Consider the following 19,366-nt stretch of genomic DNA (forward strand, 5'->3'; position numbering starts at 1 on the left):
TCCCATTTGTGCCGGCTGCCTGCTCAAGCGGCTGCTGTCAGCGCCCAGTGGAAAAACACCGCTCCGTGAGAAACGCGCTGCAGCAGATCAGCAGGAATTCCTGGGCTGCTTCTGGGCTGCCTCTTTGTCAGCAGAGCTCAGCCATGGCTTTGTTTTCTCGCTAGCGAGTCAGAGATGCTGCAGGTTTGTTTGGAGCTCCACTCATCTTGTTTGCTCAGTAACCAGGGCAGTTGCCCATTGTTGCACTTGTGTTGTTGTTGTGTGCTTTTATGTGCCGTGAGGCACAATATCTTCATGCCAGCAAGAATAAGTTAATGCATCTCTCTTAGCCAACAGCCTGAGGACTAACAATTTCTGATTTGGGCTGCAAAAAGGGAAGGGAAAGGAGCTGAATTTTCCCCAGCAATGCAAAAAAACCAAAATTCAGCCCATTTGTTTGAGCTGTGTAGTCCCAAAGCGGGAACTCTGATCTGACACTCACTCAGCCATGGACAAAGGATAGTTGATATTTGTAAATTGGTGCCTCGATCATTTCAATCTGGAAGGAATAAACATGCAGACAGTCTGGTGGTGACTGGGGGTGAAGGGCATGTGATCTAAGAGGTGGCGTTCCTCTCTGATCTGTGTAACAAAGAACCAGCCTGTGCCTGTGTATGCCAGCAGGATAAATATACTAATTTCACCAGTGGTCCGTGTCAGTGCAGCTGCATGAAAGCTGAGCTGTCACTGGAGACAAAACTTTGTCTGTCCTTTGTTGTCATGTTGTGAAAGCTGGGGCAGTGAGATGAGGGTGGAGATGAGCAGCCCTGCCTGGGCACCCCTCTGGCTGCAGAGGCAGCTGCAGGCATGAGGGCACTGATTCCTGCACATGCAGAAGAGTAAATGCCCTTGATCACTAATGAATGGGGAGGTAGGAGGAGGAAAAAAGCGATGGTTTTTTGGATCAGCCCCCTGTGGAGGCAAAGAAAAGCCTGCCATAAGTTAATGGGCCACTTTCATAAATGTGGGAGCCTTGTGCATGCAGAGTGGCTCAGCCTGTCTGAGCTGATGCAGCTGTCAGCCTGTTTGTCTAGAAAATGCTTTTCTGAAAGGTATGATTATTCTAGACTGTTGAGCAAGTTCTTCTGTGTGAGTGCATTTAAACAACACCAGTGTATATGTGGAAAGATTACAAACAAAGAGAGAGAGGGGGCAGCATTTTTGATAGGCTGGGGAGGGCAGGAGAGGAGGACAAGGACACCTGTGGTGTCTTCTGAATTGCTCAGGTGTCTCACCAGCCTGTGACACATCCTGTGCAGGTGAGCTCTTTTTGGGGAGACTGCTCCTTTTGGGGCAGTGAGGATGAGAGCAGTGTGAGGCACGGGGATAGATGCATTCCTGTCTCTGCAGGGCCAATGCCATGTGTTGGCTGTGCTTAGGTACTCACAAGGCATTCTGGAAGGGTGCTTCTTAAAAGCTTGTCTTTGGACATGCCTGGGAAAGGCATCTTCAAAGCACCCCAAGGCCGTGCTGAGGTCTGGCTCTGTCCTCATCAGGTGGGGAGGAAATTGGCAGCAGGCTCTGGGGATACCCTTTGTTTCCTTCTGTTATTAGCAAGGAGCGAGGAAATAATGATTTATTAATGCTTCTGTGATTCTCCTACACCAGGCTGTGAAGGAAGGAATTCAGTTTCCTGGCTGATAATCATGGCTGTAATTGAGCAGTACCTTGTTCCTTGCAGAGCAGCTGGCCTGTGGGGTGCTGGTGGTAGCCCTGGTTCTCTGCTACAGTGCCCATAGCCAGAATGGCCTGTGATCCCCAAGGGTCACTTCTCTGCTCTTCCCCTGTTGCTGGCCATCGCCAGGCTGGTGGAGACAGGCTGTGCATAGAGCCCTGCATTTCTCTGCTGCAGCGTTGTTTGATTAAACCAGAAATATCTGATAAAGGGGGTGGCAGCCACTCCTTGTGGGGTGAAGCACGGTGGGAATGTGTTATCAATACCTCAGCAAATACCCCTTGATCTTTGTGATATGTTGGGCAGAAGGCTGGTGCCTCTTGGCCACAGCCTGGGCACCATCACTCTGTGCTGACCAAGGAGTGCTCGCCCTGTGAGGGCCAGTGCCTTCCACTGCCATCCGTGCCCTGTCCCTGCCACCTTTTCTGCCTTCCCAGAGTGGCTGGCATGGCTGTGCCTGTGCCTGGTGAGCCAGTAAACTGGTGGAGGACACAGTTAACAGCTTGCATGCTGCAGTGGTTGCTCAGGGCTCTGCCAACCCCCACCGTGCAGCATCAGTAAATCCAGCTGAATTCCTGGGCTTTGCTTGGTCTGTCTCCTCTGACAGCCCTGTGCACAGCAATGCCCTTTTCATGCATTCCCTTGCTTCCATGTGAGCCTTAGTTTATGAACAGGGTTCATCTCTGTAGCCCGGAGCATAGGATGGGGCAGGACTGCAGCACAGGACTCTGCAGCCCTGCCCGCACTCCAGGGCTCTGCTCTTGCTGCTGCTTTGTGGCCTCTCTCCTTTGCAGGCTGTAGAGGACCCCTGCCTGCCTGTGTCCCAGCTGCCAGCATCCTCAGGAATGGGTGCTGGATGCAGGCAGGATTCCCCTGTCCTGCAGAGTGACTGATCTCCCTAGACTGCATGGGGAGAACAGCGAGGCACTGCCCAGGGCTGCTGTGAGCACGTAATCCCTTGAGTCCTAGGGAGGAGGAGATCATAGGTGAGACCTTGGCAAACCAGACTTTTGCCCCCTTGCAATCTGCACTCATTTCAGCTGCAATGTGCTTTTTCATCCATCCCCCTTTAAACAAAGCAGTGCCATTTTGGTTAACCCGAGGAGTGTGCGGATTCCTTTGACTCACACGATCTCTCCAGATACTGATACTTACTTTTTAACTTTGACTACAGTGCAGGGGATCCCTGATGGTGGGTGTGCTACAAACCCAGAATGAGAGGCAGCCCCTGTGCTGAAGTGCTGCAGGTGGTTGCTCAGGCTCTGCCAACCCCCACCGTGCAGCATCAGTAAATCCAGCTGAATTCCTGGGCTTTGCTTGGTCTGTCTCCTCTGACAGCCCTGTGCACAGCAATGCCCTTTTCATGCATTCCCTTGCTTCCATGTGAGCCTTAGTTTATGAACAGGGTTCATCTCTGTAGCCCGGAGCATAGGATGGGGCAGGACTGCAGCACAGGACTCTGCAGCCCTGCCCGCACTCCAGGGCTCTGCTCTTGCTGCTGCTTTGTGGCCTCTCTCCTTTGCAGGCTGTAGAGGACCCCTGCCTGCCTGTGTCCCAGCTGCCAGCATCCTCAGGAATGGGTGCTGGATGCAGGCAGGATTCCCCTGTCCTGCAGAGTGACTGATCTCCCTAGACTGCATGGGGAGAACAGCGAGGCACCGCCCAGGGCTGCTGTGAGCACGTAATCCCTTGAGTCCTAGGGAGGAGGAGATCATAGGTGAGACCTTGGCAAACCAGACTTTTGCCCCCTTGCAATCTGCACTCATTTCAGCTGCAATGTGCTTTTTCATCCATCCCCCTTTAAACAAAGCAGTGCCATTTTGGTTAACCTGAGGAGTGTGCGGATTCCTTTGACTCACACGATCTCTCCAGATACTGATACTTACTTTTTAACTTTGACTACAGTGCAGGGGATCCCTGATGGTGGGTGTGCTACAAACCCAGAATGAGAGGCAGCCCCTGTGCTGAAGACCCTGCTGTTTCCCCCCTCACCCAACCTGCACCCTCCCAGCTCAGCTGAGCAAGGGAGATGGTTTGTGAGCAGCATCAACAATGTCATACAGTGCAAGTAGCAAGTTAATGCTGTTTTTTATTCCAGCCCTTTGACAGGGCCTTGTTAATTGAAGGTTGGGAACAGAAACAAAAGGAAAGGGCACAGCAGCTAAAAGCCAGTTGTCACAACACTGCTGCATTAGAGTGAAAATGCTGTGTTTTATCAGAAAGTAAGCACCCTCTCCATAATAAATGGCATTGCACAGCAAGGAGCAGCTCCATAGGAGCCCCCCTCCTGTGGAGGCAGGCTGAGAGAGTGGTATTGCTCAGCCTGGAGAAGGCATTAGGAAAACCTCATTGCCTCCAGTACTTAAAGGGAGCTTATAAAAAGATGGACAATGACTTTTTACATTGGCAGGTAGTGCTAGGACAAGGGGGTATGGTTTTAAACTGCAAGGGTTACATTGGATGTTAGGGGGAAATTCCTTAACTGGAGAGTGGTGAGGCACTGGAAGAGGTTGCTCAGAGAAACTGTGGGTGCCCCATCCCTGGAAGTGCTCAAGGCCAGGTTGGATGGGACCCTGGGCAATCAGGTCTAGTGAGTGACATTCCTGCTCATGGTAGGGGTTTGGAACCACCCCCCTGCCTCTTGGTAGAAGATTCAAAAGATCCAGCCCAAACCATTCTATGATTCCAGCCTGTGGATGGATGCCTGTGGACTGTGCTGATGTGCCCTCTGGAAGAGGGCAGAGATGCTGAGCTGTTCAGTAGGATTCAGTGCTCTGTACTGCTGTCTTCCCTGGGATGATCAGACTGAGAAAGGGTTTAAACCATGTGGGTGAAAGCGTGGAAGACTGGGGAGGATGGGACTGGAGGGGGGCTCGTGTGGGAGTGCAGGAGGGCAGGTGGGGTGTGCAGAGGGCAGGGGTCTGTGGCACTCAGAGCAACACTGGCATTCCCCTGGAGACAGCAGGGCTGGAGACTTCTGCACTGCTCCCCTTTCCCAGAGAGAGCACACAGCTCGCTGCAATTTTCTCTTATCATTTCAGGAAACAAGGTGAATTTGCTGAAATAACTTGCTGTTCCTTCCAGCCCTCCTTGGAACGTGTTCAAATACACTTTACTCCGTTTCCTTAGTTCTGTGGTTAGAGGTGAGGAAATGCTCCCTGGGCCATGTCCCTGGGCCTCATGGGGCTGCTTGGAGGCTTCATCTCAAAGTTGAATTCTGAGTGTTGGTTTTGTTCTTGACCCGATACTTCAACAAATTTGGTTATATTTTTAAAGTTTTACCCAGTTGCTTTCCTCCCTATCTTTCTTGGGAAAACAAACAAACAAAAAAAAAACAACCTCCTAAATTTTTAAAAGCTGAGTATTGCAGAAGAGGTCTCTCATCTGCACCTTGTTTTTTTTTCCCCCACGGTCTGTGGTAGCTGTTAATTCACATTTGCTTAAGCAATTAACCAGGATATAAATAATGCATAGGATGTTATCAGGAAACTGCATGCCAGTGTTATGGAGGCAGGCACTTTTGGCCCTGGTGGGGAGGGCTTCCCTTCTGTGCTCTGCAGCCCCCGAAGGCCAATTAAGGTGCATCCTTGATGAGAGTCCAGCCGCTGCTTGGCTGGATAAATATGTGCTCTGATGCACAGGGGGAGGGCCAAAGCCAGTGAAAGAGGGATTTAGTGTTCAAACAGCTGCAGTGAGCCCAGAGTCTGAGCGTTCCCCTCCTCCCCTCGTGCCTGGGCTGAGGCTGGAGCAGCGGGACCGTGGGGATGGTGCTGGCACCAGTGGCAGCTCAAGGGAGACCTGTGGGTCAGAGACTCAGTTCCGTGTCCTTTGCCTTCTGCCTTAGTCCTCTAAAGGTCTTTTCTCCTGAAGGCATATCAACTGTTGATAAACAAAGCCTTTTGGACTGTCACAAGTGTAGGAGGAACCTGCTTTATCTTCCTGTTCCCCTTCCAGCCTCCTCTGGGAGCCCAGGGAGTGGTGTCTTTGGTGTTTCTTCTTTCAAGGCTGCTGTTTACTTTAACTGCAGTAACAAGTGCTAAACCAGCTGGCAGGAGGAGTAAATGTTCCTGTGACAGCTTGGGTGGAGATTTAATAAGTCCAAGTGGTGAGTCCTGCATTTTGGCCACAATAACCCCCTGCAATGTTATAGGCTGGGGGTGGCATGGCTGGACAGTGCCCAGGCAGAAAGGGACCTGGGGGTGCTGGTGACACCTGACTGAACATGAGCCAGCAGTGTGCCCTGGTGGCCAAGAAGGCCATCCTGGCCTGTATCAGGAATAGAGTGGCCAGCAGGAGCAGGGAGGTCATTCTCCCCCTGTACCTGGCACTGGTGAGGCTGCACCATGTTCTGGGTCCCTCAGTTTAGGAAGGACATTGAGACACTTGAGCGTGTCCAGAGGAGGGCAACAAGGCTGGTGAATGACTGAGGGAGCTGGGGTTGTTCAGCCTGGAGAAAAGGATGTGACCTTATCACTTTCTACAGGTCCCTGAAAGGTGGCTGGAGTCAGGCTGGGGTTGGTCTCTTTCTCCAGGCAGCAACTGACAGAACCAGAGGACACAGTCTTAAGCTGCACCAAGGGAAATATAGGTTGGCTATTAGGAAGAAGTTTTTTTATAGAAAGGGTGATAAAGCACTGGAATGGTCTGCCTGGGGAGGTGGTGGAGTCACCATCCCTGGATATGTTTAAAAAAAGACTGGATGTAGCACTCAGTGCCATGGTTTAGTTGAGGTGTTAATGCATGGGTTGGACTCTATGATCTTGAAGGTCTCTTCCAACCTAGTGATTCTGTGATTTGGAAAAGATGCTTCAAGTTACAAAACAAGAACAAAAACCATCAAGAAAAAAGTGAGAAAAAAAATCATTCAGAGCCAATAGACTTTGGAGACCACCAGATTTCAACTGTCACATTCACAATTGTGAATGTGCTCCACAGGAAGGCAGCAAGAGCAGGAATAATTTGGCTTGGACTAAACTTGGCTTTGCAGGGGGATCTCAAAACCTGCCTGCAGCAGGCTAAATATTGAAGGCTGCTGCATAGTTCTGAAGTTTTGCCTGTGGTCTCCCTGCAGGGATTATTGGATTTCAGTGCTTGTAACAGTGACTTTTTTCCCCAAACATAAACTCTGGCAGTTTTCTGTATTGTGGTCTCTCCTGCCATAACCTCTGGTGCAAAAGAACCTCAGCTGAAGGGCACAGTAACGTGTTGGATGTTGTTTTTCAGGTGCTGGAGCAGGATGTGGTTCTCCAGTCCATTGACCGTGCCATTGAGGCTGTGCACAATGCAGCCATGAAGAATGGGGGGAAATACAACCTGGAGCAGAGAGATGTCCTCCAGTAAGTATGATGGGCATCTGGGAGAGCTGGCAGATGGAGGGTGGTCACAGTGGCATTCTATCCATGGGGGATGTTGGATGTTGTTGGTTTGAGGCCCTGTGCTGCAAAGTGCTGCTGCTCTCAGAGAACTTCACAATGTTTGTTTGAGCTGCTGCTGCTCCTCCTGACAACTGTGTCCAGCAGAGTAGAGCTTTGGCCTTGCTCCTCTATCTATGTGCATGCCAAGAAGAGGAGATTCTCAGCCACACTGTAGGCTTGGAGGAGAAACCCAAAACCTTTCTGGCTGCATTCTGTCTGCTTTACCAGCCAGGAATTGTAGAGGTTTTTGGCATGTGGCACAAGGTCTTTAATACGTTCTCAAATAATTGCTTGTGAGGAGAATTTTTGTGTTCTCTGACACCTCAGCCTCTGTGCTGAGGCATGCTGGTTTAATCTCAGTTGAACAGCAATTCTAAAGTGCAGGCAATTTCTGAAGCCTGCAAGCCAATATGTGACTCTCCCTCGAGGAAGAGGCATTTTTCTCCAGTGAACTGATGAATAAATTATGGGCTTTTGCAAAGCCTCTTCCTTCCTTCCCCAGAAGTGCTTCCTTAGTTGTTAATGAAACTGGAGCTGGTGTTCAGAGTAATGTAGCCCATTGTGGTATATATAGCCCAAATGCAATAAATCATTAAAAAATAATTTAAATGTTGCTGCACGGTCACTCCCTTGAGCTTTGCCCTTCCCGATGTCATCATTCCGTTCCAGAAAACTGATCCATCACCGGAAGGAGACTGTGTCCCGTAAAAGCCACTCTCCCACCCCCCAGGGGACAGTTATGACCCAGTCCTCCAGTGATCACCACCTGGATGTGTCCCGGCAGCCCAACGGGGTGTGCCGGACGGGCTACGAGCGGCACCACAGCCTGCCCAACACCGAGTTCGAGGGGGACGATGAGGCTCTCTACCAGGTAACACTGCCTGGACACTTGCTGGGTTCCTCCTGTGGTGCCGTGGTGTTTCTTGTCCTGGTGAATCAAATGCCTTTGCAGGTGAAGTTACAAATCAGGTTTTTGTGCTGCTGACCTGGGATTACTGCAGTGTGAAGTGTTGGTGCCTGAGAAATCTGGAACAGTCCCTCTGCCATTTACACTTGTCATGCTTTTTGGAGTCCTTGAGGGTCCATGGTTTCATGGTAACATGCGAAATCCACTCCATACTGTGTGACTGTCTCTTGGCAACTTTCTAAAAGAGTTGCTGGCTCCCTGGAGAATGCTTTGAAAAGCAGTTTTGACATGAGCAGTAGAGCTCCCTCCAAGCACTCAGCACTGCTTCATTTTCCCCTTGTTATGTCTGCACAAGATCATTGGTCCTTAAGCATTTTATCTGCTGTGGCTGCCTATTTATACTCCTCAAAACAAAACAAAAAGCCAAAAAAACCCTAAAGATCCTGCTTTGTCTGAAAGTTGCTTATCACGATGAATTAAAGGCAAATTGCAGGAAATAAGATTTAAAGCAGATCTTTTTTTATCTCAGCCACACGCAGTTCCAAGGTTACAGTGTGGCGTCAGTGAGGCTTCAAAGTAGCAGCCCAGGATGAGGCTGTGGCTGTTGGGGATAAATGATGTGCCAGATTTCCCTGTGTAGGTGTAGCTGGATGTTAGGGCTAAAGGTGCCAAGCAAGGATGAACATTTTATTCCTCCTACAGATGAACACATGCACTGTAATTTTTCTTCATCTCTCTGGACTGAGTGTTTGGAGGTATTGTGTTTATAAGGCACTGATCTGCTGTCACCCCTAGCAGATGAGGCTTGTTTTACACTTGAAGAACTGTGAGTTTGGGGAGATGAAAGGTAGCTCTGGCTCAGTCTGGCTGAACACAGCAATTCCTACAAACCCCATTTTTCTCCTCAGCATTCATTTCTGTTCTTTGGCAGTCAAACTCCATTCTCAAGCCTGTACATTATGGGCTGAGCAAGTGGGGCACCTTACAGCCCATTCTCCATGCTGATTCCCTGTCTTTATCTGGTCTGTGGTTTGGTTGCTTGCCAAAAAGGAGGAAGACGAATTTCTTTGGCTGACAAAGAACTGTTTCTGTCTGGGTGGCACTGAGGATGCAGTTGAAGAGCTTCCAGCTTAGCCCTGTGCTGAAAGGGCTCCTTGAGATTTTAACAGCTTGGTGGATTTCCTGAGTGCTTTGAAAATACAAAGTGGAGGAAGCAGCATTGCTTTCTTCCACTGCTTATGCAGTAGCCTAAGAGGAGACCTACTGAAATATAAACTTTCTCACTAGTTCCAGGGGAGCAGAGGTCTTGGCATGTACTTTTCAGTGCTTGAGATTTTCAAGTGCATTTGCTGTTTGCATCTGAAAACCTAAGCAAAATTTGAGGTTTCCTCTCAGTGGTTTTGCTCCCAGGACTGAACTGGCTGCAGTAGTTGGTGGGGGCATTTGTTCTTCAGCTCCTCCACAGTCAGCATAAGGTGGGAGGCTGGGGCTGCTGCCACACCAGCTGCCAAGGGTGGAGGTTGGGCTCTTGGAGTATTTTAGTCAGTCTGCTGCATTTGTGCATGCTCAGTGAGTTTGTGATGCTCATCTCCAGAAACCTTTGCTACAGACCAGTGTGTCTGGCTTGGCAGAGTTTGCCTGGAGGAGGTGGTGGGTGGCAGATTGTTTAAATTGGTTTATTGTTTTGTTATTTTGTTTAAAGGGTACTGCTATAATAACATTGCTCCCAGGAGTCAGAGTGGTGATGTTCTCTGCCTGCTTGGCTGCAAAGGGAATGGGAGTGTTGTGGTAAAGTCAGCTCTTGTTTTTGAGCAGCACAGGGAGCACAGCCTGCTATCAGTCCTTGCAAAAGGGTAAAGGACAGACAGCAGATGTGTAAAATCTGTGGATCTGAGGAACTTCACAGTGCCCTAATAGAGGCCTGGGGAAAGGGAGAGTTTCAACACAAGTGCAGTTGCTTCTCTTTAAACCTTTGGTAAGGTCCCTCATCTTTTCCCCTCTGGACAGGTGGGATCTGAACTTCAAGGACTCCTGCATGGTCAGCTTGTTTATGGCACAGAGGAGGGGGTTTTCCTTTGGGGGTTTTGGTGTTGTACATCCTCCTGGCCCCAGGTAGTGGCTAGGATGTGGGGTGGAGGGAGGGGATGGTCACTGTTACACCTCACAGCTCCTGATCATGCAGCTTGGGCAAGCACAGGGAAATTCCTGTGATGCTTCATGTGCTTCTCACAACTGCTTGTACTGTGGTATGTGGCTGTCTAAACTGGCAGGGGCTGAGCTAGCATTGTCTGTACATCTATTAATTTAAGCACTAGCCTGTAATAACTGTTAAACTTGTGTGGTAAATTTGGGAGCCATGGAAATACTCCAGAACGACCCAGCCCTCGCTATCTCCAAACAATGTCATGCATCTGCACTAAGCTCTGAGCCTGCCTGTCTGCTAAATCCCACTGCCTCAGTAATTGTGGCTGTGCCATGCCAAGCAGCTCCAACTCGTGCTGTCAGCTCCAGCACTCTGCACACAGGGTTCTGCTTTTAGCACAGCTGAACTTTCTGGATTTGGGGCCAGCCTGCCAACCATGGCAATGCAGAGACCCCTCCTGATCTGCTTGACCTCTCTCAGCTGTGCAGTCTCTTTTTGGACCAACATAGATAATTTTTGAAGCTGTGTGCAAGTATTGGGTAGCATTCCACCCAGAGAACAATGTGGGGTGGATTGACAAGAGCCGAGTGTGCAGGCAGGGAGTCTGCAGCAGTGCCTCGTGCTAATTCACTGGCTGAAGGCACTCAAAGTGACTTTTTATATGACATGGTATAAGGTTGGATGTATTTGGTGTTGGGTGGGAAAGGGACTAAGAGACCCTTTTTTAAGTCTTTGTGCAAACTGCTGTCTTTACTTGTCTAGTGGATCTAGACATTGTCAGCTTTTGGCATAGAGTTGTGAATATTTGAGGGGCTTTTGAAGATGTTCTATTTATAGGAATATCTTTGCTCCCATTTCAGATGAAGTTTTTGCCCTTCCTGGATCTGGGGGGAAAAAATACATTTTTCATTCTCCTTCTACTGAGCTAACATAAGATAGAGACCCTTCAGGGGCCTGTCTCAGATTTTGACTCTGGGGTGGCAGAGCTCTGTGCCCTGTGTGTGTGGTGTTTATATAGGTCTATTCAGAAATGTCAAGGCACAGAAAAACTTCTCTTCCAGGGTAAACAAACCTGGAAAATTGTCACTTGCATGACTGAATGTCATTGGAGACTGTGAATGGTTGAAAGCCAGGTTACCCAAGGCATTCAGACCTTCCTGTGCTCTCCTAGGAGGTTTGGCCACAGACAGTGATTGCAATATCCCATAAAAGCAGAGGCACATTTGAGGCAGCAGGCTCTGAATCCCAGCAGTCCTGAGAGCCCCCAGGCAGTCTCCTGGCCCTGAGCTGCTGTGCTGTGGAGACTGGTGTATTGATGCAATTGCTCCCACCTAGCTTGCCTGCTGTGTTCAGGGATGCTCTGCTCATCAGAGGTTGACCCTGAGGCTGCACCTCACTGGAGTAATTGTGGGTGCATGTGATACTGGTGATCATGGTGTTTACATCTGACAGGAAAAGATGAGTGTAGGAGTCTGGGTCTGGGGCTTGTACACTGCTGGCTTGGCAGTCCTGGAAGAAGAGACTTGCATGAGAAACCCCAGACATGGAGAGTTAATGCAACTCCCTGGCAAAGCTTTTCCCAGTGTAGCATGGTATTGCACAGAGGGTCAAACCCTATTTTCTCCCTGCATGAGCAGAAGTAGCTTTGAAAGCGTGGAAAAGGCATTTACATGTTTCCAGTCCTTGGCTTTGTCTTTCTGCAAGGGTATTTGTAGCTGATGTAATGGATCTCTCCAGAAGAGTGTGTAAATACACACTCTGTTTGCAGCCTCTGTGGAGCTATTGAGAGTAATGTGGAGACATGGTAAGTGTGTGGGATTGCATTTGGAATAAAGGAGGAGTAAATGCTTGACAGGTCTACACGACATATGTGCCATGTGCTTCTGAACACAGTAATTAAACAAGGGCTGCTTTGCCTGTCAAGGGAGGGGATGAAGTCAGTTTGAGTCCTGCTTTGTTCTTCTAGGAGGCTGCCCATTAGCATCTGCCCTCCTGAGAAAACTGCCCCAAATGACAAGAGAGATGTAAGGACAAATCTACACATGCACGTGAAAAAGAAGTCTTCATAAAGAGAATATCTTTATTGTCAGCCTCCTTTGATTGCTCTGAAATCTTTCCTTACAGATCTCACCACAGGCTCATCGTGCTGCTCCTGTCACCCCCCCACCTCCAGAGAAGCGCAAGAACACACAGATTGGTGCTCCCATTAAAAGTAAGGACAAGCTGCTCTCCAGGTCTTGGGCATGAAGGAGACACTGGGTCATGTAACAGCCATGAGGCCTGAATGCTTCTGCTTTGTGCTTAGATGAGCATCCTTATCCATTCCCTGAATTCTGATTATATTTTAAATCCTTACAAATATATCTATAAAATGTATACAGCCTGATTCCTATAGGTTTTAATGCTAGTGGTCCTGAGCTGGTGACCAGTGCTCCTTCAAGCCTGTTCTGATTTTGGGGGGTCTGAGCAGCTTGTGGATGGGTGCCAGGTACAGCATCCCCCTGCTCCTTCAGTGCCTGTGGCTCTCCGAGGAGCAACTCTCTGCCTGCTCATGTGGCTAATCTGGCTAGTGCACAAAGTGAGTGGTTTAAGGTCCTTTTTCTCCCACAGACACCATGGCTGTCTCCCAACAAGGCAGAGGGAGCGTTCCCTTGCAGTGTGTGAAACTTCACCAGGGGAACTCACTGGCTTTTAATGCAGTCTCAACTCCCAGTCTGTTGAGCACTTTCTTTGTACAGTGGTTTCCATGAACTCAGTGTCTGGTGCCTGTAAGGAGCAGTAATAATACCATGGAAACATCTGCCTATGTGCTGCCCACAGGCAGAGGAGCAGGCAGTGAGAAACACTTGGGGGCAGGACCCTGGGGTCAGGGCTGGAGCTTCTTCATCTTCAGCATGGTTGGGCTGGCAGAGTAGTGCTTATCCTTCTGACTTGCTGCCAACTTGCCCAAGTGCTCTGCTGTGCTGTGACAGTGATGACATTGGTGACACCCAGCCCATTTCAAGCCCACTCGTGTCCCCTTGTGTGGAGCAGGGCAGAGCTATTGACTTGCAGGTAATTGAGACTTGGGGCTGGCACCAGCTTCCTTAATGGTACTTAATGGTATTGAGCCATTTTTCACTGGAGTAGTGGGAGTTTGCAAAGGTCAATTCCCTTCAACTCATTATTTAATGAAGCACAGGGGGAGCTATGAGTCATGAATGATCCTCTGTGAGGAGGAGGAAAAAGGGGGATGCTGAACCTGCGTGGGTGTGAAAGGCCCAGTTTTTCTGCCTAGGTGGTGTTTACTTTGGCAGGAGAGGTGGATGGACTAGTGGAGGGCTCCTAGCAGCAATGGAGTAGGAAGGGTTGGAGTTGCCTGCAGAAGGGCAGCAAAGGCATTTCACATCAGTCCCACTGCTCCTTCCTTTGGGCATGTGTGTGTGTAACTGCCTTCTGTGAGAGCTGAGCTCCCCATGGGGCACAGCTCCTTCTCTTCCAGCACTAACACAGCTGCTCTTGGGAAGCTCACAAACAGCCAGCCCCCACTGTTTGTCCAAGTAATTGTTTTTGTAGTCAGGGAAGAGCTCAGATACATTTCTGCCCTCTAGAAGCTAATGGAAAACATTAACCAAAACTATATATGAGACCAGGTTAAAGGAAAGAAAAATCTTAATATCTCTTTGCTTGTTGTGGATTTTTTCCCCTTGGAAGGTGGGACTCCCACTGCTAGAGCTAGTCAAAACTAGAGGTGGGGGGGAGAAATACAGTAGAGCAGATAGTGTGGAGGTTAGTGAAATCAGTGTGTGCCTGCAGGGCTCGTGATCAAATGTTGTGAGAGTGGTGAAAAGAAGGGACTAAAGTGGTTGTCAGTGAAGTGTTTCCTCCACGGTCAGTGCAAATCGTGAGGTCTGTGCAAGAGGGAGGTGCAGGCTTGTGTGTGAAGCCTTCTGTGTCTTGCAATTCTGAGGCACCATCTTTCAAAACTGAGGGCTTACGTCCTTAACACAGAAAAAGCCTAACCCAAGGGGAAAAGACTTTTCTGTCCCTTAGTTCTGTCCATCTCTCCCTCCCTTCCCCTGTGTAAAACAGTGAGCCCTTTGAAGGGTATTCATCTCAGCAGAGTAGCTTTCCCTTTTCTAAAGAGGTGATTGTGTGGGAATGCTCCAGAGAGAACTGGTACAATTTTGCTTTGAGATAAGTGAGGCAGGAAGAGGAGTTAAACTGCTCTGGTCGAATGCACAATGAGCCTTTTAATGGACTGTGCTGTAGCAATTTGGGGTTTTTTTTCTCTTTTCCTTTGATGCTGTTGCTAAGGCATGTTTAATTGTTCCCTTTCAGATGCTGTTGAAATTATTCCTGGGTCAGCTTCTAGTGCCTCCTCTATAAGCACAACATCCCTGGATACCTTGTACACTGCTTCTTCTGTGTCCGAGGCCGCTCTCCCCACGGCCGCCTCCAGCCCTGCCAGCACCCCGCCCCCCGTGCCCAGCCGGAGCGTGCACACCACCATCACCCGCAACCTGGACAGCGGCTCCGTGACCCATTCCCGCTACGGCACTTCCCCAAAGGATACCAGCAAATCTCCCCAGTCCAAGAGGGCTGCCCCAGCGCCGCCCGCTGAAGGGGGGACACAGAGGTCCCACAATGTGGATGGGGAGAAGACTTCTCAGGTAAAGAAAACTGCCCCGGGCCCCCCTGCGAGCCTGGATGCCTTCAGCAACCTCTGCCTGGAGGACAAGAAGGCGGCTGGGGTGGAGTTGCTGCCAGGAGAAGGCGGTGGCCTGGTGGCCTCCGTGCCCAAGACAATTGGTGCCGAACTGATCGAGCTGGTGCGCAGGAACACCCACCTCAGCTACGAGCTGTCCCGCGTGGCCATCGGCATCGTCATCGGCCACATCCAGACCTCTGTCCCTGCAACCAGCAGCATCATGGAGCAGATCCTCATCTCCGTGGTGGAGAGTAAGGTAATGTGCGTGAGGCTGCTGCACGCCACCGCTGAGCACCAAGGATAGGAGCTCCTGGTGCTTGGGATGAGAAATGCAGTGAGATCCCAAATTGAAAGGTGCTACGTGGGGGTAAATATCCAGCCAGGGGAGCCAGGGGCTTAAGCCAGGTCCTAGTACTGTTAGCAGAGAAGTGGAAAGCAGGTGAGTTTATTCCCCAGGTGAGCTGCAGGTGTACAACATAGCCTTGAGTTGGAGCATTATCTTGAGCTTTATGTCAAAATAATTCTGTCTTTCTCCTTTGGCATCAGTCATTGAAATGAAGTGCACCTGGGCAGCCCTCTGCTTTAGCTGGAGGGATAATAAATTTCAGCTCCCACTTGCTCAGTGCAGCCCTGAGAAGTGCACGTCATATAAAACTTCTAAGACTGGAATTCCATTGCTTATAGCAAGACTATAATGAACTGTTGAGAGGCATTTGAATATGGAGGACTAATGACATTCAAATTTCACATCAAATCATAATGTGGGTGCCTGTTTGTACTGAATAGAGGGCCCTATAAGCAATCATTAAGTCTCTGTGGCCATAACGTAGTGGTTAATTGCTTCCTTCTCCAATAACAATGCCCTGTCAGTGTGTGATCTGGATTCAGCAAAAAAATGTAGCTGTTTCAAGCAAATGTTCTGGCTCTGTCTTGCATACTGAGTTCAGTTTTCTGATATTTGCACCTTGTCCAAGATTTGAATATTATTTTTATCATTCATACCTGTACTCAGGATACAATAAGCTTAATTCCACAGAAGTTATTTAGTGCCAAGTTTCTGCAGAGGGGATTGGAAAGCCTCAATTTCATGGCCATTGCTGCAGACCAGCCTGAAAAGGATGGGAAGAAGGTGATGCTGGTGCAGGGAGTAGTATGGATCTTCTGGTAACTGATATGAGATCTGTCATCTAGGACATCTGAAGGATTTTAAAATGACCAGCAATGTATGGAGACACAGCAGAAGGTTCTGTCCCATCTCATAATACCTCATCCTACCTATCTTGAGCAGTACTGCTTTCAGGACAGCCTGCATGGGCTTGCACAGTGCTCAGGTGTAAATGTTGTGGGTGTGGTGTGCATTTTTTCTCAGTGTCCCAGGCAGGTGATACAGCTCTGCTGATATGTGGGGGCCTGGTCCCAGGTGAGGTTGTTCACCTGGTGTAGAAGACACCTCTGACAGCTGAAGGGTGCTCACGTGTACTTGTGGGGAGGCTGCACTACTGTAGCTTCACTAGTGTGTTTTAGTGGTACAAATTATTATGTTGGCTTTTTGTTGTTCATTATACCAAATCATTCCACACTCTCAGGGGCTTCTGTGTAGAATTGTTGCTGAGTTGTCAGTTCTAGGTCAAGGAATTTTCTTCTTTAATTTGTAGCTTCTGAAATCCCTCTACTCCCCAGTCCATGCAAATACATGACAACTCATCTCTTGCATATTTTTCAAGGTTTTTCTTTGACTCCCTAAAACAGAGTGCAGTATCAGCTTTGATTTAAAGCTTTGGTTTGCTTGTAGTAGATACCATACCCGCTTCAACCTTTTGTTTCATGTTCTTTAATTAGTTACATCCTTTCTATTCCTTTTCCAGTCTTAATTTAAAGTCAGCTCACTGGTTTACTAAATCAAGTCCAGAATCCCTTACCTCTCTTCTATTCCCAGTGCCTTCTGAAGGTTAAATAGTACTTCCTTCTTATTTACCTTGCTGCTCCTCCAGCGTGGAGTCTGTACAGGCACATGGTTTTTTTAGAGAATGAAAGATGCTGGGACAGCATCCTGCTGCTGCTTTTTGAGAGGTAATGTAAGACTAAGTTGGGGAAACAGCAGAGACAAGGAGGATGCTGAGGAGCTCACACCTTAGGAAAGATACTTCAGAGGTACCATGCTATTTGGGATCTGCAGGAGCAAACCTGCCAGGTTGGCTTCCCTGTGTCAGCATTTGGCCTGGCCTTGGAAATGGTCCCTCCTCTTGTCCATGAGCTACCTCATGATAAGTGTCACAGTGGCTGGGTAAGATGCACAAAGGGACTGAAACCTCCTTTCAAAGGCAGCATTGCAGTGACTGTCTAAACTGGAGCTGGCTTCCATGGGAACTCGTTGGAAGTTTGAACATATGTAAAGATGCCCCCTGGTCTTCTAGAGAATCACTTGGATTAGTGGGTTTTGGTGATATGTGATTGCCTTCAGCTCTGTTGGATCACCTCCCATCTGAGAGGAGGTGATGTCATGTACTGTAGATGTCATGTTTAAGGAGGTTGGAATTTTGCAGATTTATTAAACTTGGTGTGTGACAACCAGAAGTGCCCAATGCTCAAGCTAATTGCACCTTGAGAGGGACAACTCAGAAACCACTTACCTGCTTTTTATTAAAATAGCCTTGCTGAATTGTACTTGTGACTCAGACCCATCTTCTGGTTGCCTTAAATTTAAGTTTGAAAACTGCTGACAGAGATGTGTAATGTAAATTGGTCTTGTAGTTGAGCCCAGGCTGCTGAGTGAGGTCAGACTATTCTTGGATGTGTTGGAGATGGAGGAACAAGTCATAAAGTAGGTGTGGGAGGTGTGTTTCTAGCAGGGGTTTCCCTTGTAGGGAAGCACAGCTGGGCTGTGACCTGCTCCCAGCTGCCCATCACCAGAACCTGTTGTCCTCAGCAAGCTCTGACAAACCTCATGGCTCATGTGGCTGAAACCCTCTCCTTCCCTGAAGCTGCCTTCCTGATCATTCATTGATTCAGCTTTGCTTAAAAGAGAATTGTTTTTGAAAAGGCACAAAAGCTGCTCTGGGGCTCAGTCTGTCCCCACACTGGCCAGAGGCGAGGCAAGGTCAGCAGGGTGAGTGCTTCCAAGGCTGAGTAGGCTCCTAGGGGGACTCCTCCTCAGTGAAATGGTGTAACAAGAGGGAGGCTGGAGGGCAGGAGGGATGCATTAGTGCCTAGGCTGGCCTTTGCCTCTGTAACTTCTGGTAGAGCCTTTATGAAGGTCCGTGGCAGAGTCTTTGCATGCAGCTATCCCAGCTCAGCTGTAGATGGTTCCACTCCTCCAGAGAGCTGCTGAGGACACCTCTGGAGCCCTGAACAGTGGAGGCTGCAGAGTCCTTTCTGAGGCACAGCTAACGTGGGGGCTGGCTGCTGTCTCCCTGTGACACCCACAGGTCTGTGCATGGCTGACATTGCCTCCCTGCAGAGCTCACCTGCCCTGGGTGGGGCTGTGTCAGCTGGGAGCAGACCTGCTGCTGCTCAAAAGTGTGTGTGAAAGGCCTGCCCTGGGACGTTTGGCTCAGCTGAAGTCAGGCATCTCTTGCTCCATATTTCATCTCATTTAGCAGTTGCTGAGGAGCATGGAGGTCTGCATGTTGGGACCAGTGTTAGCTGTCTGGTTTCTCTGGATAATGTTGTGGGAATGGTTTGCTGCCCAGAGGACGGAGGAATTCCCAGAGCAGTCCCCATGAAGTTGTCTGAAAACCTGCTATGTGATTTTGGGGCTCATCTGGAGGGAAGGTGTGGGTACCATGGTTCTGGTGATCCACTGCACTGGCTGGGGGGTGGGGGGGAGGGAGGCAGGGGAGTGGGAAAAGAAGAAATGGCCAGGACAGCAGCTGGGTTTGCATGGCAGGTGTGGCCACCTCTGAGCAGTGTGGGTATGATAAAGTTCCCAAAATGGTTTTGGGCTGCTCAGGAAGAATGAAGTCCCTGTAGCAGCTTGTTCTGCTGGGCTGGGGGCAGGGAACTGTTTGAAGCAGCAAGATAATGCAAAGTGGCATTGTTAGAAATACTGAAGCCTCCTTCTGCTTATGGGCTCTCCAGCAGATTCCTGGAAATGGCCATATGATGATGCTGTAGATTGTAGTAGCTGCCAAGATGTTTAATAAGCAGAGACCTGACTGGTGATGGGAGGGCTGAGAATGGTGCTGAAAGTGCACTGAGACAGTGTGAGGTGTAGTTACATGGTCAGATGGAATAGCTTGTTAATGGATTGATCTCATCCAAGTCCATCCAAGCTTGATGCTCAGTGGAGTCATTAAGGGCTGCAGATGAAGGATTGGAGAAAGTAGATTAGTGGTAAGAGGCTGAATAGAGGGATCATTAAAATGAATACTCATTAAAATGGTCATCCAAAAAGGGCCCAGCAGTGGACTGAGGTAGGACTGGCCCTGCAGTGCTCCAGTGAGGAGGATGTAAGGCACATAATGGAGAATCCTCTCCCAAGCAGCTGGGACACTTGAGG

At 49.2% G+C, this 19,366-nt stretch overlaps 1 protein-coding gene across 2 annotated transcripts in view; it reads left to right on the forward strand.

The window, feature by feature from the left end:
- The window catches only part of NCKIPSD (NCK interacting protein with SH3 domain), a 52,441-nt gene that overhangs the window by 16,928 nt on the left and 16,147 nt on the right, over positions 1 to 19,366 (forward strand). For both annotated transcript variants that reach the window (XM_039733934.1, XM_039733935.1), the window contains exons 2-5: positions 6,938 to 7,050; positions 7,798 to 7,999; positions 12,303 to 12,390; positions 14,499 to 15,124. In XM_039733934.1, coding sequence (XP_039589868.1) covers positions 6,938 to 7,050; positions 7,798 to 7,999; positions 12,303 to 12,390; positions 14,499 to 15,124 — 1,029 coding nt within the window. The remainder of the gene's footprint in view (positions 1 to 6,937; positions 7,051 to 7,797; positions 8,000 to 12,302; positions 12,391 to 14,498; positions 15,125 to 19,366) is intronic.

This window comes from Passer montanus, unplaced genomic scaffold (assembly GCF_014805655.1).
Source record: "Passer montanus isolate IOZ18808 unplaced genomic scaffold, ASM1480565v1 scaffold9, whole genome shotgun sequence".
NCBI lineage: Eukaryota > Metazoa > Chordata > Aves > Passeriformes > Passeridae > Passer > Passer montanus.